The sequence below is a fragment of the Vanacampus margaritifer genome, chromosome 12 (assembly GCF_051991255.1).
Source record: "Vanacampus margaritifer isolate UIUO_Vmar chromosome 12, RoL_Vmar_1.0, whole genome shotgun sequence".
Lineage (NCBI taxonomy): Eukaryota > Metazoa > Chordata > Actinopteri > Syngnathiformes > Syngnathidae > Vanacampus > Vanacampus margaritifer.
This window is the reverse complement of record NC_135443.1, coordinates 1,550,754-1,575,972: the sequence shown is the minus strand read 5'-3', so window position 1 is coordinate 1,575,972 and position 25,219 is coordinate 1,550,754. Positions and strand designations below refer to the sequence as shown.

General features: G+C 40.8%; 1 protein-coding gene across 1 annotated transcript in view; it reads right to left on the bottom strand.

The window, feature by feature from the left end:
* Positions 1-365: 365 nt before the first annotated feature.
* Positions 366-25,219, bottom strand: part of srbd1 (S1 RNA binding domain 1) — a 43,082-nt gene continuing 18,228 nt past the window's right edge. Inside the window, exons 14-20 of the mRNA XM_077582835.1 lie at positions 17,527-17,618; positions 14,625-14,707; positions 7,331-7,437; positions 6,955-7,119; positions 5,320-5,466; positions 1,601-1,785; positions 366-737 (exon numbers count right to left, since the gene is read on the bottom strand). Of these exons, the coding sequence (XP_077438961.1) occupies positions 445-737; positions 1,601-1,785; positions 5,320-5,466; positions 6,955-7,119; positions 7,331-7,437; positions 14,625-14,707; positions 17,527-17,618 (1,072 nt within the window). The 3' untranslated portion in view covers positions 366-444. The remainder of the gene's footprint in view (positions 738-1,600; positions 1,786-5,319; positions 5,467-6,954; positions 7,120-7,330; positions 7,438-14,624; positions 14,708-17,526; positions 17,619-25,219) is intronic.

Here is a 25,219-nt window from a genome sequence, read left to right as displayed (position 1 = left end):
GGGGGGGGCAACTTGTGGCCCGTGGGCCATATGAGGCCTCGTGAGAGCATTTGATCCGGCCCGGAATCCTAACCAATTCAGGAACTGTGATTAAAAAACAAAGAAAGATAAAAAGTCATTTGTCATAAATATAGCGTGGAGTCCGGCCTTCATTTCCTCGTAATTTGATCAACAACGGGAAAGACACTTATATGAATAAATAAATAAAATCGAATTCAGCTGTTTTCTGATCGAAGTGTCAATGTAAAAATGTGTCAAACGAAAGATTTTGTACGCATCTGTGAACACCCCGTTTTTATAACCCGTGTCAATTGGGAGATTTATCTTCACACAAATTGAGCGGAAAAAATAGATCACTACAATACTCACACAAACAAGAGTCTCTTTTATTGATTCGAGGAACAAAGTCTTCTAGAAAAGCCGATGGAACAAATCAAGTGAGAGTCAATGCAGCACCCTGATCAGGTCCAGGCTTATGCGTCCTCTGGCCGCGTCCACATCTAAGACGCGCACCTCCACCCTCTCCCCGGGCCCCAACGCCAGGCTGCGGCGGCGCTGGCTAACGGGCAATTTGTCCAATGTCATTTTGCTCTTATGGATGAGCCCCGAGCGGCCCACGCCGATGTCTACGAAAGCCCCGAACAGACACGTGTTATCCACCCGGCCCGTCAGGACCGCGCCCACCTGTAGGTCGTGAATGGATACAATGCCCCGCTTAAAGTCCTCCTGCCCAAAATCTGGGGATGGCAAAGAGACAAGATCAGATCAAATCAGTTGCTTTGTTGTTTTTTCCCCGTCTTCTCCCCACGGCTACGGGAAAGGGATGCAGGGGAAAATAACGGCAGGACGTGAAAGGACATCGGGATTACATTTCGGGAAGTAACCAAATCCTCGTCTTTGCATATTTCCACATTTTTGCCAAGCCTCCTTCCATGTGATATCTTTCTTCCTTTTTGTCGTTTTAAAGCAAACAATGAAGGCAAGGAAATAGTCCGGGCCAATTATTCCCAACAACATTGGTAGCGTCAGTCCATCTGTTTACTCAGCTGAGCATGAAGTGGTGCTGGCGTGCAACCCAAGAAGATACTTGATGAAACAAAGAACCTTCATTTTTTTACATTCTGATAATGGAGGGCGGGCAATTTATTATATATATATTTTATTTTTTTCCAGTGACCTGGAAATCAGACCTCCGTTGTTCTCATTCTCCATTCATTTAGGTTGAATATTCAGTTTGGATAAACTCATAAAATATCGCTCAACTTTATCATTCCTTTATAGATCACGGCAAAATATTATAATAAAACCAAAACTAATAGATGACTAGTAGATTAATTACATAGATGATGGATTAAATGCATACAGTTTTTGTTGAAGTAGCAGCACTTTCTATCGAAAGGTTTATTATTTAATCAATTTGATGTCAGTTAAACATTATTGTACATTGTATTTATAACAATACTACTTTTAATAATCCATGAAGTTGAAGGGAAGTATTTGACTAACTGCTGCCACTATGAATACACACTTTCATTTAGGTTGAAAATGGATAAAGGAACAACTCAGGGTTGTCCGTGTGTGTGCCGTGAGACGGACTTACCTTGGCGTATGTCGAAACCAGGAGGCTGGGTGAGGCCGTCCATGATGAGCCTGAGGGTCTCGGGCGTGGTTCCGACCGTTCTGGACAGCTCGTCGATGCCGCAGCTGGCAACTTTCTGGTCCACGCTCTGTTTGAGATGCGCGCTCCCGATCCCGCTGGCGTTCCCGCCAATCAGGGAAAGGAACCTGGAGATGAGGATTACACATGCAATTAATGGAGTTGTGTTGGGCAAGCTTCTTTCGCGACTTGCATGGGGATCAATCAGTGACGCTGTTGTATTGATTGATATGCAGATGGCCCAATGTTTGCATGAAGAGTAACTGAGAACTCGGACAAAGACGCAGTCAGACCTGAGGAGAAACGCAAGATCCAGCAAAGCAGAAGAACACATGCAGACTACAAATTATTATTATTATTTGAATCCTGTCCAAACCGAAATTTGTGTCAGAACTAACACTTAAATGTAATGGCACTACTTTTCTTTTCTTTTCTTTTTTTAAAACCATTTGCTCCCAAAAACGTATAAATACGTTCTATTTAAAATGTTTTAAGATGGATTTTTCATCTTTTATGTTTTTTTATGCTAGAGCAGGGGTGCTCAAGTTCGGTCCTCGAGAGCCCCTATCCAGCCTATTTTCCATGTTTTCTCCACTAACACACCTGATTCATAATCAGGATCGTTATCAGCCTTCTGCAAAGCTTGCTGGTTAGCTGATCATTAGATTCAGCTGTGCTGCAGGAGGGAAACATGGAAAACAGGCTGGATAGGACCAAACTTGAGCACCCCCTGTGCTAGAGCATAGAGAAGGCTTTGATGAGAACGGTTGAGGAAATGGTAGTTATACAAAAACGGCCAGCAGAGCAAAAGAGATCAACCAGGACCACGTTGAAAAAAGCTCATTTACCCACAGGTGTATACAGATTTGTCAATATGGATGAAACTTAGCTATATTCTAATGCTGAAAAATGGAAACAGATAGAAATTTAAAAAAAAAAATCATGATGAAAGAAGAGACTTTAATCTTGCTTTTGGTAGGTTCCATGTTTTTATAGCAATAGAACACCATATTTTGTAGGCCTTGCAAAATCAGTCAAAATCCAGTAAAACAGCCGGGAGCGAAGGGGGTTGCTTCACTGAAAATGGCTGCGAGTGAATGAGTTAATAGGTAGCCAGAAGCAAGAACAAACACGATACATGCAGATTGTTCATTATCTTTTTTAAATTTCGGTCAAACACGTTTTGTAGGTCCTCAACTGACATTTCAGTGGAACACGAGCTTCTTAGTTTAAGGCAGAGTTCCGTCCGTATAGTCAATCACTAAATGACACGAAGAAAGTAGTAAAGTCCTAGCCTATATCATAATAATGCGCCTATGCTAAATAAAACGCACATTTACTGTGTTCCCTTGTAAAAAATGATAAAAAAAAACCTCAGGTAAATGCATCCCAGCGGGCTATAATCGCCGTCCACTTGTGAAGGCCGCCAGGAAAAAATCTCCTCTTTTGGGGATGTTGACACCCATTAAAACCTGACCCAAAGCTATTAACGTGACTATATTCTGCAGCAACTCAAACTGGCATGAGAACCAGAGTGGCACATAAAGCTTATGGAAAAATGTATGTATCGCGTATATGTGTGTGTGTGTGTGTGTGTGTGTGTGTGTATTATTTACAGTACTGTACAAGCTTTCCACAGCTGGTGATGGATGTGAATGCATTAGCCTGTGTGCGTGGACCAGCTGGGTGGTGTCTGTGATGGATGTCGCTTGCTGGCAGCCTGACGCCAGGCAGACCCCATTCCGCATCCCCCCCCCCCCAGCTGTCCCACCCACTCGCCACAGTGATGGACTGAACAGGTGGGCACGCACACACACAACAGTTGATTCATAGAAAATGCTTATTTGTCAGCGGCGGGGACAGCGCGGCTGCAAGGGGACGCGGCTTGTGTACAAACATGTGCCAGACAGTTGTGTCGACATGCGCCTTCCTACTTTCTTGATATTAAAAAACATCTTTCAAAACCATGTTATTTGTTCCTTGGTGGCATTTTAGTGGTGCGAATAATGTTGTAATCTTATTTATGATTTACTGACATGACACTTGGTAGAATTTTGTGAAGTTGTAGTCAACGCTGTAATTGAAGTGGATAAACTGTTTATCATATTAATTCATGGTTCATTTGCCTTTATTTAACCTATTAGGCCCTAACATTTATGTATAATCAGATTAATGTATTGTTTGTGTTTATTCAATAAGACACGGACGGGATGAGGATCTTGGAAAAAATAATCACATATTAAATCGCAATGGCAATAATAAGGGGGGGGGAATCGCAACTAGATTATTTTTCAAATTGTTCAGCCCTACTGTGTATGTGTTGTATATGGTTACAAGGGGGGCTCGGAGGGGCTGCGGCAATGTGTGGGCTGTGAGCAGTAATGGGGATCCGGTTTCTCTAATGTGATGAAGGCGATATTCCTTGCACACCTCACACAAACACACATTCCTCTGCCATCCTCCCGCCTGTCAATGTTATATACTGTATTGTATTTGGGGATGATCCTTTTTTCTTTTCTAATTTACTGCACACCGTTGGTACCTTGACTTAGAAAACAACCCCTCAAATACATTCGATAACTGCTGTATTTATTTAGCCCCTCAGGAAAAAAAAAAAAATGTATCCACTATCTGCCAAACTGCTGCTTGTTGTGAACTTGGCTGCCACCAGAGCAAGTCTGTTTTTACGTGATAAAAAAATTTCAAATAAAATTCTTTGAAACACTATTTATGAAAGAAGACTTGACTTGACCAAACAAAATGTATAAAATTAGTTTTTAAAATGTAAAAAAAAAGGTACAAACTTATTAATTCAAGTATGGTTTCCTTCTATTGGAGTGCATTGGAGTTTACTTGCTGTGCAGTTATAAATTACCACAGAAATGTTGTAACATTTCAATAATTTCAACTAATAATATTTTTCTTTTAACAATGATGGTAATTTTGTAATTGAGGAGCGTAACAATTGAATTTCGATTAATTGCACAGCCCTACTAATCCAGGTTACATGTTATTGTAACCAACCTCGATTGTCTGTTGGTGAGAAAACGATAACACATCATTTAACAATATTGTAAAAATGTGTTTTGGTATTTAAAAAACAACTCCCCCAATAGGCGGAACGATAAACAAGAGGTGGTGAGGTGATGGACCCAGTATTCATCCTAATTGAAGTTGCGCTAGAAGCGAATGTTGACAAATGTGCAGACAGCGTCTTTCGCTGCCACCTTGGCTCGCGCTGAGGCCATTAAAAAGGCATATCGGAGCCTCTCGTGTCAGAATGCATGTAGACTAAACACGGCTGAGTGACTACAGCTGTAACAGAGCGAGCGCCCACACTCATAAGACGAAGCGCTTTGTTCAATGTGCTTTGGATACGCGCGCATCATCCCGGTTAACTATCATTTCCCCCACAGGGACGGACGCTCACACAAGACACACAAGCGAAGCCCAAAGCAGACACTTTCGTCCTCCTGTTGCAGAGCGCCTCTGTGAAAATCGAATCAAGAATCCCCGCACTAGAATAAGCAGCACCATATGAGAAGGCGTCCAAATCGACTCCATCTTAGCCCAAACATGCTTCAGCCGGTGGGAGGACTGCTGCCCAAATGTGCGCAGTGTGTGTGCGCAGTGTGTGCGCGCAGTGTGTGTGTGTGATGTACCTCCGTGCCGCAAGGTAGGACTCTGGGTGGATGCAGGTCTGGTCCAGAGGGTTGAAATGTGTTGCAACGGTGACACTGGACTTCCCTTTGACCTTCTTGGCAGCCGCTTGAGTTGGCAGTGCTGGAGGAGGCGCACACTTGGCGCCGCTGTGACATGAAGAAATGCATGAAATTCAATTAGAAAGCACACGTTTGCTGCTACTGTGCATTGGAGTCTCGGAATAGGAATGCCCCCGAGGCTCGTACAAGTCAGAATTCAGCCGGAATGGTGCGCGTCGAAAATACTTTAGCAGAGACGGCTTGGCCTCTTCATCATCCGGCACGTATGATTAATATACGGTCGTTTGAACTTTGTGTTTTCTGATGTGTCCAAGCGCCGCATACAGCATATGAAGTGCGACCTCTATGAGTGAAAATCCTTTGTCTTTACAGGCGCTCATGTTTTATTCTAGATCTGCTGTTGGCCAAGGCACACTGTGGGATTCTGGAGACTAAAAAGTAAAGTCGACATGTTTTTTTTTTTGTTTTTTTATAGAGCTCAGTATTGTTCATTCGATTTGACATCATCATTGCTCTCCTTTTTTTTTTTTTTTTTAAAAATCCAACAAATCAATTAAAAAAAATTTAATAAATGTTTTTTTTTTTTTTAAACACATACACACATATATATATATATATATATATATATATATATATATATATATATACCCTTTTTTTTGTATGTGGGTGAGTATGTGTATGTGCGTGTGTGTGTGCGTGCGTGCGTGCGTGCGAGCGTGTGTGTATTCATTAGTTCACCTAAAGCCCATTAAAAAAAAATCCCATACTAATAATATAATATAATAATAAATTGCCAGATGCAGAAACATCAATGTAAGTTATCACGATGTAGTGGCTCTCGCTAACAGACAGAATTAAGTAACCGGAATTAGGTTAAAAAATTCTATATACGTAGACCATGTTTCTATAAATTTTGATAAAGTCGACATGTTTGAATGCGAAGAGTGGTTTTGTAAACGTGTGATGAGGATTACGTGCTAAATAACAGCCCTCCATTTACCATTTAATATTTTTATTAAATTCGATTTTTTTTTATTTGCTGGCCCATGACGCATTTTTCAAGAAATAAGTAACAAATTGGAGTTTATTTGAGACTCGCTTGTTGAATGTGAATAAAAACAGCAAATGTCGATTTTGGGTGCGAGTTCAGGCACTGCTGGGAACTGTGAAAAAAAAAAAGCAGAACATTTTTCCTTAAAAATGCCAGTGGCACATTTTTGACTCTCAATGATTTGTATTCCTTTGAAATAATACATTTAAAATAATAAACAAATCCAAAGTCGATCAGCGGCCTGGCTCAGTTTGTGGTTCCACTGAACTTGAATCTTAACATTTTTGTGATATCCGTCAATCCATCCATTTTCTATCGTCTAATGTTTGTCCTCATTAGGATGACGGGTGAGTTGAAGCTTACCCCTACTGACTTGACCACTGATTAAATCAACCGGTTGGGCCCGAATACTTAAGATACTTGCAAGAACAGGGAAAAATTTTTTTTTTTAACTTTCAACTGAATACTGAACAAAATAGTTAATAACAAGCATGATTATAATGTGGCGTTGGGGCAACCAGTACCTGTGAAGAGTTTGGTTGATTCTGATGAAGCCGGCGCACTGCTGGTAGCTCTTCGGTCCCATGCCTTTGACCAGCTTGAGCTGCTCCCGGTTGCAGAAGGGGCCGTTCTGCTCTCGCCACTCGGCAATATTGCGAGCCCTTCCTGTACTTAAGCCTGCTACATGCCTACAAGACAGCAACAACAAGATATGAACGGTATGAAATCTGAATGAGGAAAAACAAAAGGAGCGAACTTGAAAGGGGTTTGTCCAAGCGATAAAGAGGTGATTTGGAGCGCTTGACTCACTCACTCTTAAACTGTTATGCCCGTACACGTGCCCAAGTGCGGGACTGTAGCTTTTTGTTGTTGTTGTTTCTTTTGAGTGTGTCCATCTACCTCATCAGGATCTCAGAGCAGGTGTTGATGTCGACCCCGACGAAGCTCACGCATTCCTGCACCACGCCATCGAGCGCCGCCTTCAGAGCTGCGGACGAAACGTCATGCTGCAAGCACACACAAAAGCCATGACATGTTAGCAGGTGAACACACAGGAAAAGAGAGTTAGAAGTTAACTCATTCACTCGCAGCCATTTTCACTGAAGTAACCCTCTTTGCTCCCGACTGTTTCACTGGATTTCGACTGATTTTGCAAGGCCCACAGAATATTGTGTACTATTGCTATAAAAACATAAAACCTACCTAGTAGATTTCCATCTGTTTCTGTTTTGCAGCAATATAGCTACGTTTCATCATTTTTACAAATATGTTTAAAACAGTGGAAGAAAGAGATTTTTGCAACATGGCCCTGGTTGATCTCTTATAATCTGCTGCCACCTGCTGGCCGTTATTGTAATAACTACCATTGTGCTTCAAGCATTCTCTTCAGTTTAGAGGCTGCATCAAAGCCTTCTGTATGCTCTAGCATAAAAATAAAAAAAAAAGACATTAAAAACATCTAAATACGTCTTTGGGAGCATTGTAATATTTAAAATAGAACGTAAACACTCTTTTTCATAAAGCATTTTTGATACGCTTCTATAGACAGGAAGTCCCCCGGGAGGATTCCTCAATTTCATCCTGAAAAAGAGATTAACGGCAGCCGAGCCAAAACAAATCCTGACACGAGCGACATTTGACTGACGACAGTAAAAATTGATTGACAGATGGAAAGAACACACAGAGGGTGCAAAGACGGTGGATGTTTAACTTGGCGACAGATAAAGATCCTCTCAATGAACTCCCTGTTTCAGCGCACATCTCAGCCACCAGCCCAACAACAATTTGGGAAAAGAATCCAAAAAGGCTTGGAATGTTTTCCCTATTAAGGAAGACAGCAGACGCAAGATGGGAGAGATTGTATCGAGTTTGACCACCGGCAAGCGCCGAGTGCAAAATCTAAGGCGGTGGACACTGATACCTCAGCAACTGCTGGACCATTAGTTGACAAGTCAACTACTGTTACCGACTGTGATCGCGATGGAGCCGAGTTGACCCGTAACACGATCAAGCTGACAATAAACACTTTCATGTAAACATAACAACAAGCCAACAAGTCATCAGGACACAACGAGACTGTTGACAGGTACGAGATGTCGGGCTGATATTAAATACATGACTGCTTCACCAGTCACATTTATTTGGGCAAACCGGTCGGTTCATGTAAAGCTTCTATGAACTTTTTGTCCCTTAATATTGGAGCATTAAAAATCAGTGGGAAAAAAAGCGCAGCAAATTTAAATGCTAATTCAGGCCTGGCTATTTTTCACCTTAACCTTATAAAGCCGGAAACATGAAATATGAGAGAAAATTGGGATTCTTTGTAAATGTAGTATACAACAAAACAAAACGAAACAAATTAACTCATTCACTGCCATTGACGGCTATAAACGTCAAAAATTCATTTGAACTATTTCTATTAGTTTAACATTTTTTTCCCCACTTTTGTTAACAAGAATATGAAAACCTAGAATTTTTTTTATTGTACATTTGGAACAGGTATAACATTTGTGATTAATCGTGAGTTAGCTATTGAAGTCAAGCGATTAATTGATATTAAAAATTTATAAATCTGCCGCGATTTGAAAAAAAACAAAAGAAAAAAATATTAAAAATTAGGGGCGTCAGGAGATTACAATTTGTAATCGTAATTGATCGCATGACTTCAGTAGTTAACTCACGATTAATCACAAATGTTATATCTGTTCTAAATGTACAATAAAAAAAATTCTAGGTTTTCATAAACTAACTGACAAAAGTGGGGAAAAAATTATAAATTAATAGAAATAGTTCAAATGAATTTTTGACATCTATAGCAGTCATTGGCAGTGAATGAGTTAATAAAGAAAAAAATATTAGGGGTAAAAAAAATTAAAAAATGCCTTTTTATTTAAGCAGTCGGCTTTCTAAAACCAAAGACAAAATGTTACTGAGGAAAAAATGACTTCACTACAGAAAAATGTACTCCTTCTATTCACTTTCCCAATAATTGATCAAGGAAATTGATCCAAATGCCAACTCCTGGAAACAACAGAACGAGAATCCTTCTGATTCTTAGTTCAGAGGAATCCTGAGCCCCCGGACAGCCAGAGGCACTGTAAAGACAGTAAAAAGAAACGGCACCACGTTGACGTTTCCCATGAAGGAGAAAACCAATGATTTATGACTCAGCGTGAACGAGTGGATACACAAGATGAGTGAGAGTTCCGAGTGTTGAGGAGGAAATCACCTGTAATGTTACACCGGGGAAGAATGTTTTCACACGAGAAAAGGTGAAGGTGCTCGAGTCCACCTGCAATAAAGTGCTCTCGCATTTTGAATGAGTAGTTGAGAATAGCGCACTTTCCGATGACACAGAAAGGAATTTCGGACTCGATTGAAACCTGCAGTATTGCGATTCCTTTTGGATCCTTGAGGAGCGGAAGCACAAGCAAACACTCGGAGGCAAAAGCAGTTGCACTGTACGGCTGACAAGAATGTAAATCCGTTTTTAAAAAAAATCCGATATGACTCTTGACACATCTCAGCATTAATTAAACGAAATTTAATTGAATTCAGTAAGTTTCGATCAGTTTTCAGAGGGGGTTTGTAGGTTTCATTATATTTGTAAATGCTTTGTTATAGCTTAGTTTTTATTAGTTTTAGGAAAACTTTTTAACTGTTTTTGTGCACTCCGTGTATGGAGCATTAATTAAGGGCAAGAATTATTATTATTATTTTTTTTTTTTAAAGAAGTACATAATATGTATTATGTTATAAAAAATAAAGTACAATTTCTGTCATTTCAGTTTGTTATATTTTTTTAAACACTATAGTTTGATTTGATCAGATTGATGATTTTTTTTCCCTCCACATTTATTTGAGTTATTTTGTCCGTTTTTGTGAACGATCATAAGCCCTGAAAAGGAAGTGTGAATCTAAGACACGGGTTAGCGTCAGGTCAGACCAGCTTTCCAGGCTTTCAAGTGCATCTCTGGCAGAAAAGTTCTGCCTTATTAAACCCATTCAGGTTTCATAGCATGACAGTTGACACTCCTCAGTTTACAGTAGGCGATAAATACACACTGCATCCTGTATTGCCAAATCTATGGACGCGATTTGCTGCTCATCTCCGGCTTTCGTTCAAACGCGCTGCTCACATTTGGATTTGGCCGACACTCGCAAATATTATCTCTACTACACCTCATTGAAATGTTTCTCTCACTGTCTGACATTTTACTTCCTGACTTCTTCTTAACTTTGTTACAGACAAATGGATGGTCGGTAGAATGCCATCTATTCAATATATAAACGCCCCATTCTGTGGTCCCAAACCTCAAAACCACCTGGACGCCTTTGGGCTTGATCCTCAACTTTGTTTGGATTGGCTAGAAAGCAGCTGAAGGCAGCCAATCAGTGCCAACGACGACAGGGCAGACCTGTCTGCACCTTGACGGCGTAAATGCCACAGAGTTACCACATCAGATGGTAAAGGGGCGGAGTCGGCGCAGTATCGCACGTCAAATCAAGCTTTTCCAGTGAAAGACGAGATAAATACATAATCTAGAACCTGAAATTGTAAATATATAAGAGTGAGAAAGACAAAGCAAAGCGCACAGAAAGTAAATGGTGAGATTTGAGGTGACGACAGACAATGATGACAGGACACCAAAATAGTATTCGTGAAGGATGAACGTGGCCGCTGGAATATGGCTGGAAGCTGACGGGCCGCCAACACCTCCACGACAGTCCGTGCTGTATATATATTTTAGTGCCGCCATGTGGGCTACAAAATCAGCAAAAATGTGTTTTCATAACTGTTGAGAAGACAACATGGAGGCCACTTGATCAATAAGTAGCTCAACAGTTCCCTTTTATTGACTATTATTGATGGCAAGCTTACCCTTGGCTGTCATCGTGGTTACGTTTAATTAACAGTCAATCTAATGCTAGTAAGTAATTAAGTGTGTTTTTTTTAAGACTTAAAATAAGCTTAACTCATGTCTCCGCCTCCCTTGCCATTCGATCGCTCACATCCTCTGACCTGACAGTAGGAAGTCATTAAAAAAGTTTCTCCCATTGATAAAACTCGAAGATTGTTTTTCTTTTCTCACGCTTCACAAGCAACAATCTGTGTCAATTCTTTTACTCCTCCTACTTGTTAGTCTTCTCTCTCGCCTGTGGGCAAAAGCATTCATGAGTGAGTGACGGCATTCTCAGGTACACACACACACGCACACACACACACACACACACCTGCCCTTTGCACCTTGGAACCTTCACATGTAACATGACTTTACTTGTGCGCCATGAAGGCAACATTGGAACAAAGCCAATCCAAAAAGCTGCCTGAAGACGCACGATCAAGATCCACCCACCCACTGCGTTTTAGTTTTAAAGCAGAATGAGAATAAGGAGTCACAAGGTGCTTATAAACTCAGAACTAAAAAAATAAATAAAATAAAAAATCACTGAATTTGACTGTTATAAGTGCAATGGGGACACTTTGCTGGATTTCTGCGTAAAAGCGGCTTCCTGATCCCACAGCATCAACATCACATTGTGGGGATCCCACCAAGACGGAGGGGAAGGTGGTCAAAAATAAATGAGGGGAAGAGTGACAGTTGGCTTAATATCCGGCAGGCAGGCGATGTTTTCTTACGCAGCGGTATATGTGAGTGTGTGCGTGTACTACGACGAGAAATTGACAGATGAAGAAATGATCCAATGACCACACCCAGTAATTTAAAACCAAGGCTCTGACCAATAAAAGCATAAAATCATAATACTGTAACTCTTGTTTTGGGTTTTCTGACTGTATTTTGCTGTGTGAGACCAATTTTTAAAAACCATATCTAGCCTATGCCGCAGTGAAAGCGGCACTCCCACAGCAATAGTTAAAGCCAATCTGACTTTAATGATCCTCCACTTTCTTGGCCCTCAGCTCATTTCCTCCATTCTCTCAGAGCTGTCACTCATCGGCCCGAGTGGCAGGAGGGCCCAAGAGCGACCCCGCTGTGCCAGCTGGCTAGAGTTACACGTGCCCTGGTACTTTCTTTCTTTTTTTTTGCCTCATGGGCAATAATCTCTCAGAAATCTCACAATGTCAGGAATCACACATGCTAACAAATAGAGCTAATACAAACGTGCATGGCGCTTACACACACGCACACACACACAAGAAATTGGGGAGAGCTCGCGGGTCGGAGGGATGTCCCGTCTCATATCTGTCAGCGCCCGGGGTTTATTTACCCGGCTATATTATTATTATTTGTTGACCTAGTCACATGATCTGAGGGTGGGAGGTGAGCAACCATCACCCCCACCCCCTCCCCCACGGCACCCTGGAGAGTCATGTGATGAGAGACGGAGGGCCTGTGACCTGACAAACCCAACGCACACACTTGAACACGCAGGCACTTACACAATCTGACCTCCGCCCTTCTTTCCAATTTCATTTTGCACTGAGCCTCATTTTTCTTTCACCATCTGCTGTTGCTTCTTAAGGCCCGTTTCAATACGGGCCTTCTCGTTGATCACCGGGTGAAACCATTCACAATTATCTTAGTCAATCCAAACACCTTGTTTTGGTAGAACAACTACTGTATTTGCACTATTAATTTGGAGTGTAACGGTAAGTGTATTCGCATTCTGATTTTACGGTGCGGAACAGGCGCGTACAGACATGCAACATATTAGCTAAGGGACAGATTGTAAACAAACACAGTACAGCTCAGTTTAAGACAAGTGGATGTCATGGTTTGTGATGTGAATTTGGCAGAATGCAAATAAGAACCTATTCAAGCAAAAGTTATGCAAGTTTAATGTTTTCTTCCCTGACGGTCTTAAAATCAAGATATTGTGATTTAAAATAAAAATAAAAAATTAAACTAATTAAACCCAGAAGTGGAAAAAAAAATTTACTTGATGACAATAAATTAAGACTTTAATGAGAAAAGTTGTGATTTTAAGAGAATACATTTATAATTTTACAAGAAAAAGTATTTTTAATTTCTGGACTAAAAGCCGGCACTTTTTTCACTTGCATTCGACCCTGCGGCTAATACATAGCTTACCCATCAGATCACAAGGGGGCGCATTATAAAGAAGAGCGTCAGGGCAGAGCAAAACAAACCAAGTGAGCCCAAATACAGTAGAAGAAACACAACGAGAGCGAGACAATTTGCACCCTCATTATAGATAAGAAAGTAGTAAAACACCTGCGGCTTATAGTCGGGTGCGGCTTACAGGTGTAATAAACTCGAGTATTCCCCAAATTTAGATAGCGCGGCTTATAGTGAGGTGTGCTTTATAGTCCAGAAATGACTAACTTTGCATTATTAAACGAGAACATCCAAGTAAAGCGTACAGATTGTCAATACAATCCCTGCTCAAGCAACAGATGCAAAAAATGACTTAAAGTACAGCACGTGTTGTATGTTTACCGACTTAAAATACTTGACTCCATGGTCTTAACTAAAAGTGCATGTTTATGATTTTCCATATATTTTGTTTGAGAATTGAAGTGAGGTCAGCAATCTCATTCTCTTGAGTACCACGCATGCAACACCAGCCCTCGCTTGGCTCTATTTTTGTATTTTCCCCTCTGTTTTTAGCTAATATATACAATATACAAACGCAATAAGAAAAATGAATATACTGTATTAAGACAGAAATATTAAAATACTTGGTCACATCCTCTTCATGGTTTCTTCACCTTTTGCTACTCTCAGAGATGCTAAATACTGTATTTACAAGAACTAAAATATCAAACAACAATCCTAGATGTCTGAAATTTTATCATAGTGTGATTGGTCATTACTGAAAATTGATCTAATATTTGTGATTATAATATTAAAACACCTCTCTCTAAACCAGATGTACATTCCAAGCTTTGTTTTTGGCTAACTATCAAATGTAAAGACCTTAAATTGTCATACAGTGCAACTACAATGTAAACGTGCACGCGCACGCACGCTGCCAAATATGGAGGACGCGTAGGAAGCGCACAAGCGAAAACAAACGTCACTCCGGGCCATTAATTGGGTTAGCGGTCACCGTTAGCGTCATCTGTTGACACAGGCCTCCACTGACTCCATCAACAACCCCGGGTGCCTCCTCTTCTCCTCCTCCTATCTCCTCCCTCGTGTCCAAGACCCATTATTACTATTTGTCTTTTCCCTGAAATGCGAGGACTCACCATGAAGCTTCTTACCTGGTATGTTCCAATTCCGATGTGTTTTGGATCGATCTTCACAAGCTCGGCCAACGGGTCCTGGACGCGTCTTCCAATGGACACTGTTCGCAAACGCAGACAACAAGTCAGGAGTCAAAAGAAGGCCGTGAACTATCTGAAGCGGGTTATTGCATATTCACAGCTGCATTATTTACAATTAGTGAAAATGCAAATGCTGTTATTACGGCTCAGGCCTGAGGGGGAGGCCAAATCCAATTGTCATTCCGGCAACCCAATAATAATTAAAGCTGCCTTTAAATTACAGCCCCTGCATCTGTCATTTAGATTCCTGATGGATGTTGCGGAGACACCTTTAGAGTGACTCAATTAGTAGTGGCGTGTGCCTGAAGGCGTTAGTTCACCGGGAAAATGTATTTTTCCATGACCAAGCTGGCAAAAGCAGGGACACAAATGAAAACAATCACAAACAACCTTATTAACTGTAACTAACGCACGCACGCACACATGACATCATAACACCGGACACAACAAGTACATGAATGGAATGTTAAAAAACATCACACAAGCAAGCATTCATACAAACATTTCGAATAAATGCACTGATTTCATTATGTGGGCTTTTAAACACACAAGCACTGGATTAGCATACTTGAAGCTATCAGGAGGTGTTTTGTGCTCTTCCAACAGGCAACACAGTTCAAATGTTATTACTGTATGCTTAAACAGAAAAATTGGATATGTGACACCTTTGGGTAGAATCAAGAAAAAATTTACGCCCATGCTTGCATTAATATTAATACCATTAATATTGTTGTGTATTAGTATTAAGCTCACACCGAAAAGTTACAATAATAAATACAATGAGAATTAAAAATAAAGTTGAAAATAAATTATTCATTTTACAAGTCAAAAGGTCGTGACTTTGAGAACTAATTTGTAATATTACAAGAAAAAAGTTGTATTTTTATGAAAATTTATTTTATGACAATAAAGTTTTCATTTTAAGAGAAAAACAAACAAATCAATTTTCTTATGAGAGAACATTTATAGTTTGAGTATACAATTTTAACAGGGCAAGAAATAAGATGTTTTTTTTCTTCTTCTTTTTTTTAGAATAATCATAAACGAGAAAGTGTGATTTTATGAAAAATTCTAATTTTAAGAGAAAGACTTAAGTAATTTCAAATTTGGGAATAAAATTTGAAAATAAATTCACAATATTACTAGAATAGTGACTTTATGAGAATGACATTACAAGAAAAAAAATAATGTTATGAGAAATGTTTTTATTTTAATGAGAACACTTGTCATTTTTATAAAAAAATGAATTTACCAATAAATTCATATTAATACAAGAAAATGCCACAGTGGCTGGTTCAATTATTAACCCGACGTGCTTAACAAATATTTAACTTATCGCACTCAAATACATGGCACTTGTGATGATAAATGAAACTTTTCGTTTTATTCTGTATTTGTTTTCCAAGATGTCTTTTAGAGTTTAGCTGGCATTGATGAGTGTTGAGCAACGGGACATCGGACTTGGATGTCCCTGGCAGAAGACAAGGAAGAGAGAGGAAAAAAGGGATGGGCTGTGGAGTGGAGGGAGGGAGTGAGTGAGTATGTCTGGAATCAATGGCTCGCCTCTCCCTCTCTCTCGCCCTCTCTCTCTCCTCTGTCGCTGCGGTGGGAGGCTGCAGCCTGAGAAAATATTTAGACACGGATGGAGTTTCAAACCTGCCCTTGCTCGGTGCACCCACCAAAACCTCCTGCACTCTTTGCTCCATCGTCCATCTTAACTCCCCACCACTTATTAAAAGTTTATGAGCACTACAGTTTAGTGTTACTTGAAGCACGAAGAGAAAAAAAAAAGGAGAGGGCCACGTGCGCAGAGGTCCGAGAAGAAAAGTGAGATTGTTTTGCTGACTCGTCGTGATTGATCAGCTAATATAATGGCAACGCGGGGGTGGGGTAGCTTCATCCGTCACCTAGGCAACCAGGTGAAACACAAGGGAGGGATTTCCTTTTGCCATTTAAGAATGTTGCCCTAATTCCGGAGAAGTCAACAAAAAACAGAGTGATTTTTTTTTTCCCCTCTCCGATCTGCTCACAACCAGAAGGGGTTAACTATTGTAAATGTTAGGTCGGCTAAAATATTTCAAACGGGGCCCAAACAATGATAATTGGGGCATTTGTCCATAATTGGGTTACTTTTGACCCAACTGTTTTTAGAGTGTAGTTACCAGGTAAGCTGAGAGTTAGTTTGCCGCCTCTCATAGGTTAGTCTTGCTACTATGCCAGACTTCTAATTTAGGGAGGAGATTTTTTTCTGAGTGGGATCACACACATTTAAAAAAAAAAAAAAAAAAAAAAAAATCAGTTCAGGTACTAAAAATTGGTATGTGTTCCCCGCTTGTGGACGAGAGACTGAACACAAAAACAGTCCTCTTGCTGACTAGTTAAAATATCGTCTTATACTGCCACAGCCGGCACGACGACGGGTGGGAGTGATGGAAGCTCCATGCACATCACCCCTTCGTGGCCACTTCAAAGAATACCATAGTGACACCGCCAGGTCGTCCAAAATGCTGGGAATGGCCGCGAAAAAACAAACACCAAAAAAAAAAAAACGCTGCTGATCACAGGAAACGGGTGAGGAATAATTCAGTCTCGCTTGATTTAAGGCTTTTTATAGAGGAAGTCTGCTGGAAACATTTGTTCTCGGCAACCGTGTTTGAGTTTTGCCGCTGTGTGTTCAGTGATGGAGTATGTGGAGGAACGCCACAGAGACATAAGCCATCTAATAGCAAAGCCAGATATTCACCCGTAAAGTGGCAATAAGCCTGCTGGAGTGGAAATATCATCAAAATGCCATGAATATGATCAGAATCCAACACTGCGGCGGGACGGTCAAGTTTACCTGCACTTCGGAGGTTTGGGTCCAAATCGGGCATCTCTTTGACCGCCTCGGGGCTGATGCTGTAGATGGATGCTCCGGCCTCGTTGGTGATACTGGTGGGGGGTAAACAAGAGTAATCAAATAGGGGAGATAACGGAAGGGTGGGGGGCTACGGGGGGGAGACCACATAATGATGGCAGGTGACAAGTCCAAAAGGTTCATCAACTCCACCAATAAGGACAAAACACTGCAATGACCTTAATATTTAACAGCACAATTACAATTATTAATGCGGAATTCCATGTTACATAACCACATACACGAGGATTATTTACTATTTTTATCAGAATAAATTTGTAATTTTACGAGAAGTTTTTTCTCTGGACATTCAACACATAAAGATTTTATGACGACACATAAGTAAGTTTACAAGTAAAATATTAATCAAGCATAAACGTGTATTTTTATGAAGTTGTAGGCTTTACGAGAATAAATTCATAATTTTAACAAACTAAACTATCTAATTACCTAACCTAATTACCTAACAACGTTTTCCACGCTTCTTGTGAATTCTAACTGAGCTAGATGCTGAATAACCATACGTTTGAGTCGATGGCTGCAAAGCATGGTAGAGATAAAAAAAAAAAGAAAAAGAAAAAAAAAAATCACTGCCCAACGTGACATCTCTGCTCATGTGACAATACTGCCATCTAGAGGACGTTGGCTTGTACTGCAAGCAAGGCTTCTTTTTTTTTTTGATTCATTTGCAAATGTTTGGCATAAAGAACACTCACTTTAAAAATACAAATATCAATTTAAAAACACATGTAAGTACATTGTACCTGTAAAACGTCAGTCGTGCTTAAGTCGTCACATTTATAATAATAATAATATTAAACATGTAGGGACATTAATATAAACCATACTGTGCTGCTGCACAAAAGTGTTATTAAGAAGCATGAATTAATTTTTCCACATATTCTATTTTTGTGAAAGACCATGTCAAATACTTTTAATTTAGGTTTGGGCCAGACAAATAAGAAAAATATTTTTCTTAAGTGTTTCTTTCCAATCTGTTGATTCAACAGTTACTGATGTGCGCTACATCATTTGTGCTCCCAAATTTCACTAAATAGCACAAAATAAAACTAAAAAACAAACTTGAGTTTTCATGGATACATCTGTACATTAAAAAATGACGATTCATTTTTTATTTTAATTCTGAGGAGCAAATTATTATTGTTGTTCGGCTCCAGGGACACATTTGCTCTTCTTTGGTCATTCATAAGCACACAAACACAATCAATCACGTGAAGTCCAACTTCAGCTGTCATGTCGTTCAGCGAGAGACGAAGAAAGGGGGCGTGTCCTGAGGGCTTTCTAATATGATGATGAGGTCAGTGGCTCCTCTCAGTGTTGCACAATTTAGATTGCGGCCTTCTTTCACTCGCTCGCTCGCACGCACGCACGCACGCACGCGTGCACTTCTACTACTATTCCCTCCCAGAGGCCTGCAATTTAAAAAGCAGCTCATTCTCTCCTATTCATGGTGACCGGCAGCCCCCCCACTCTGCCCCACTGTTCTTTTTGTCAGATCGCCATCCGTCGGCTTGACAGCTGACATATCGCCATGGTGACACCGCTAACGAGCATTGGCACATGACCTTCAAAAGGGTCAAGCCAGAGCTGATCATTAAGCCAACAACACATGCACAGAGATGGACACGAAAAGAGTAAAAAAAATTGTGTCTCGCTTTTTAACAATCAACTGCTACACAACATTAAAAAAGTAATTTTATTTGTCTGGGTTCAGAATGAGCAAAGAAAATTATTGCTATAACGCCAGTTCTCAATAATTGGTCAAACCAAATTTTGTAATTTAAATGATAATTTCATTTTGGTAGCTCCTTCACACCCGCATTTATTTATTTTTTTGATTTGGACTCTTTTTCCCACGTAAGAACACCATGTTTTTGTTTGTTTTGTTTTTTTGTGTTTTGGTGGGGGGGCGTTATCTAATGTTTTTAGTGTTTATAGTGGACGCGAGGATAACATGTTGTAAACTTACCAAGCTCATATGCACCATTTTTAACATGAACATCATTCAATTCAACTTGCGATTGTGATTGGTTAATTAAGATCCAATCGTGAACCAGAAGTGTTGACATCATCCAAATTATTCTAAATAAATAATTGAAAAATAAATTAGAATTAAATAATGACTGAGTCCAATGCCAAGGAGTCCGAGATAACAAAAAAATCGTGTCGAGTCAGGCCTCGAGTACGACGGCCCTGGCAGGAATATGCTCACACGGAACAAGAAGGAACACTCAGCTAACGCCCCACTGAGTGTTTTTCTATTTGTTTTATATTTACGGCCTAGAAGTGTTTTCATTATGACTTTACTACACTTTAAAAACAGTTGGGTCAAAAATAACGCAACTATGTGTCCAAAATGGATGGATCCTCTACTTGGGTCGATTGGACCCGATTTTGAGTCAAGAAATTGGTCTTTGAGCGTAAAACAACTCATAAATGTTGATCAGATCCTTTACTTGGGTCAAAAAATTGACCCATAAAGTGGATGGGTCCATTTTTTATCTCTAATCTTTTTTTTTTTAGAGTGTACTTGGTTTAGTGATAAATTACAGCCGTCAGAAGAAAACTCCAGCGCAAAGCGAGGACCCTCTGTAAGCAGAACCGGGAAGCGCCGTGTGTGACAGAAAGTAGTATTCAACTTGGTTTGCATCATTGCCTCAATCCAGCATCAACAAGGCAACAAAGGGTGAAAAGGCACCGCAAAGCATAAGCGTAGTAGAGTCTTGATCCCGTCTAAGTGAATTAAAGGCCAGCAGGGAGGCCGAGGGTTAACGACGGCACAGTCACAGATACAGCTCTGAGCCCTCATCGTCTATCATGACATCAGTGGCCGGCGTGGTGGCGAGGGCATCGGCCTGGCATCGGCCTGGCATCGGCCTGGCAGGCAGCAGAAGGTTGTCTGCTGGCCAGCTGCAAGGTCTGCGTGGGTCACGCAAAGTCATTAGTTGCCTCTGCTTGGAAAGCCGTGACTTGGAGGCCCTGTTGGCTGCTGGTGGGGAGGGTGGAGGGGGCGGGGGGTGTCATCATTTTTCGCACCCCCCCTCAACTGTAAACACATGGAAGGAACACGGGCCTGCCAGTGCAGCCGTCCCTTCCCGGGGCAAAGTCACCAGTTTGGCTCCCGCTATCCTCCTCAAAGTGACACGCACACACACCCCGGGGCCTGACACACAAAATGACTGACCCCCGCTTGCTGTCCAAATATCCGGCGAGACGGATACACACTTTGATACCTCATTACAGCCTCAGAGTGAGCGCACACGCGCAGCCTGCCTGTAAATTATAAACAGCCCATCAGATCAGTCAGACAAGACGACGGGGCAATAAGATCACCAACTCATCTGATACAGAGGACAAAAAGTTGACGGGAAGGAGGGGGGGGGAGGACACTCACAAGTCAGTTAAATTACTGTCTAATGCATTGTTGACGGAGCGCTTTGGTGATGTGTCCGTTGAAGTCCACCAAGTCGGATAAGTCGACCATGTTTCTACATGGACCTTTTTTTGCAGACACATGCAGTGGACATGAAGTTATTGTGCTCTTTGTAGCTAACAAGCAACTATTGTTGACGCATCGTCTGCAAGTGCCTTTGAAGACACTATTATATGTGTAATGTAGATAGAATGATGTATTTGTTAAATAAATGGTGGCTCGTATTTGTTTACCTTCAATGGTAATCGCTAGCATGCTGATGCTAACCGAGATTGCTAACCATTTAGCATATGCTAATTTGGTTGGTTAATAATCAAAGAATCCAATTAAAAAATTACATGTAAAAGAATGACTAAATCAATCTTATTAAAGAAATATGAACACGATTAAGTTTGAACATTATGCCATTGTCCTTTTTGTTTTTACGAATGTCAGAAATCATATTTTAGAGTACATGTGGGACTTATTTTATTTATTTATTTAGTTTTAATTTTGCTGCTGTTGTTGTTTATGTTGTTTTTTAAATTATTTTACCTTGTAAATGAACTCTGGGGAGAAACGGGGCAGATACAATAAGACGTGTCTTCTTTCTGCTCCTTTTCATTCAACGATAAAGAATATTGTTTTATATTGTCTTCTTTTCTTTTACAAATGAACGGAAAAAATAATGCATGTACACAACTAAATAACGGGTAGAGATGTCCACTCAATTTAACTAATGTTTAATCTTAGTGTATTAACAAAATATATGAATATATAAACACACAAAATGGATCATTTATGGGGTTGATGATTCAATGGAATAAATGATAAGATAATCGATCCAAAAAAAAAATTCAGCAAGCCTTAATCTGTTGCATGTATCATGTGCACAGACCCGCTACGTTGTAAAAAAACAACAAAAAAAAAAAAAAAAAAAACAAGGGTCATTCAGCAGCTAGGTGATGAAGTGCTGCCTCCACAAGGGAAAATGCAATTGAATCTTGGGAGGGAGCGAGGGAGGATGTAGTCTGGGCACGGAAGGGTGAACATGTGCTCTGGAGGAAGTCTCAGAGTCTCCACATACAGAGTTAAGAAAAGTTAGGATTGTATTTTTGATTTGGATTTTTGCTTAAAGCTAACAAAAATCCAAATAATACAGAGTACTTAACATGAATGAAAACATACTTCAGGTTGTAAACGGGCATTGGCAGGCCACCTAAACGGCTTTCTCGCTGACTCACAAAGCTCGTGCGACTCGGATTGACATCAAGTTGAAGCCGAGGAGGAGCTGCGAGGTCACAAATTAACACTGCAAAATGTCTTCATGTAAAGAACACACAAAGTCGCACACACATACAAGTTGCTCTGTCCCGGCTCGGGCTGCTCAAACAGCTCGCGTCCATTGTTCAGTCAGCTGCAAAGCTTCACCTCGGGGACACGCATTTGAGGGACGTCTCCTTTCACACACACACACACAAACGCATACATGTCGGCTTTGAAGACGATGACATTTTTCACAGAGAAAAGCGTCCAAATGGCAGGTGTCAAGGGCCGTCAGTCTCCAGCAAAGATGCTAGGAGGCAGGCAGGGAGGGCTGCGCGCACGCACACACAAACCACAACTGCCAGTGTGAGGCACATCTGAAAAGAGCAAAGCCTCACAGACACTCATGTCAATCGCTCTACAGCAAAAGCCCATCACAAACACACGTGAAGCCCAAATATACATGCGGCATGTCAGTAGGACTCATCACATGGAAATTGGGGCCTCAACAAAAGTTGACCACCAGTGAGGAAACGATGGGACAATACGTGTTGTTAGGATGATAAGAAGTAAGGATGTTCAATACCACTTTCTTTAGATTGATACTCAAATCTTCAGTATTCACCGATACCAAGCACCATTAGCACTTATGATACATACAATTTCCCAAAAAACAGGGACAGAACATTTTTTTAAATGACATATAAATCACAATTGCAGTAAATTTCCCTAAAATTTTATGAAAGTATTATTTTTTAATTTGCTCATTAGTCATTTTGCATAGAGCACACAATAAAAGGAATTTAAAAAAAAATAATCTAAAAATAAGATGAAACCAAAAATCCAGTGGCCAGACAAAAACTTATTTTTAATGAATGCAGTGAAGTGTAAAGAATTCAATTCAATACAGTAGGGCTTCAAGTAAATTTAGTCATATCTACCGTTAAGAATTCCTCAAGTTGTTTAGTGTGTGATGTTAAATTATATCTTGTTTTGAAATCCAAACTTTTGATTTGGAAGGCTGCGCTGTATTTCCGTTTCCTGTTTCACATTCTCCGTTCGTTACAAATGTAATGTAGTACGTATAAGAGCTATAATTGGCGCCTGTGAGGGTCGAAAAACGGCACTGTTCTATTTTTAGCACCGCAGCTCTACGACGTTAATGAGGCTAATGAGGCAATTAAGCGCAAGGCAAACTTAAACGAGGCAATTAAGCGCAAGGCAAAGTAAACGAGGCAATTAGACATGGAGAAGTTACATGAACGTATATAACACACATTTAACCACTACAGGTAGAGGCGATATTACTCACAACAAGATTTACTTATTCTCAGTAACGCACACCAAAATGACGCTGCCGGAAGTCATGAAATGAACAAGTGTTACCTCATAAGGAGACAGACAGGAAACAAACGAGAAGGAACAAAACCTTCGTTCCCCCCCAATTCCCCCGTTCATACAGATCGGCCCAATACTGATTGATACCTGGTATAAGTACTCGCCCATCCCTAATAAGAAGTATCGACTACCTGTGAATGTAAACGTACTGAGGTCCTACAACACAAAAGGACCAATTAGAAACTTCTGCTAAGAGGACAAACTGTTGCTTTGGACAAACTTCACACCACTTAGCTCAGTGGTGTCCAAACTCGGTCCTCGGGGGCCGGTAGTCCCGCAGGTTTTGGAGGTTTCCCTGCTCCAACGCACCTGTTTCAATCAACAGGATTGTTATCAGGCTTAGTAGAGCTTGCTGATGAGCTTCAGCTGTGTTGGAGGAGAGAAATATCCAAAACCTGCGGGACTACCGGCCCCCGAGGACCGAGTTTGGACACCACTGAAGCTGATTGCTTCCTTGCAATTTAGTGATATGACCTTTGACCTCCTCATCTGAAATCAATTCCAGCCTCTTCAATTCATCTTGTGTTTGCCACTCTCTGTTCATCGGTGACTCGACCCGGCCCCCGGTAGCAAGCCCGGACACGGGCCTTGACAGAGGATACACGCGGTCATGACTCGAGTCGGCTGTTGTCGTCCTGCCGGCCAATAAAAATGATCTCATCCCACCGGGAGTGTGCTGGGGGGGGCGCGGTCAAGGACGTATGCTGAAGACTCCCCGTGCGTCGCTCCGGGACTACTGAGCCAATCAAGGAGGGAATGATGACGAGGACTTGAAAGAGAGATGGTCTGCCACTTTTTCAAGCAGGGCACCACTTGGGGCAAAGGCATGACTAGCATGCCAGTCGAGTCCGGCGTAAGCAATACACAAAACATCAGAGTAGATCAAAGATGCGCGAGTTGGATCAGCTGAGATGCAAAACAAACAAGCACATCCAACCATTGACCGGATTTTGGGATGTTTCTACAAGAGTGCAGTTTATTCCAAAGGGTCGTTTGACCTCAGCGTTGGCAAAACAAGTAGTCAAGAAATGAGACATTGTTATCGGCCGGAAGCTCTCGTGTTTGTGTATCATCATCACTGCCCAAAGAGATTTCTAACCTTGCCCCCACCTCCGACTCTGAACATCCACCCCACCTCCTCATATTCTTGCCCTCTGAATTCATTAGCATCAGCTAGTTATGACCAGACATTGTCAACTTGTCACAAACACTTGAAGGCTATTGGAAAAGTCTACAGCTGAATGACTGTCACACAATCATGTTAAGAGAAGGAAGCAAATCGCAAGTTTCAACATTTGAATACAAACATATGATAATTAATACCAACTATTGTACTTGACCAAAGCTTTAGTTTGCCCAACATAAAAAAAAGGTGATGAAATGGGAGCCAAATGATCATGGATGGAAGGTGTCAAGTTTTCAAATGAAAAAATGGGGCCACTGGTGCAACCTGCTAACTGAATATTCAAATTTGGGGAAAAAAAAAACTTTATTTATATTAAAAGATAACATAACACATTTTAACAACACATACGATTT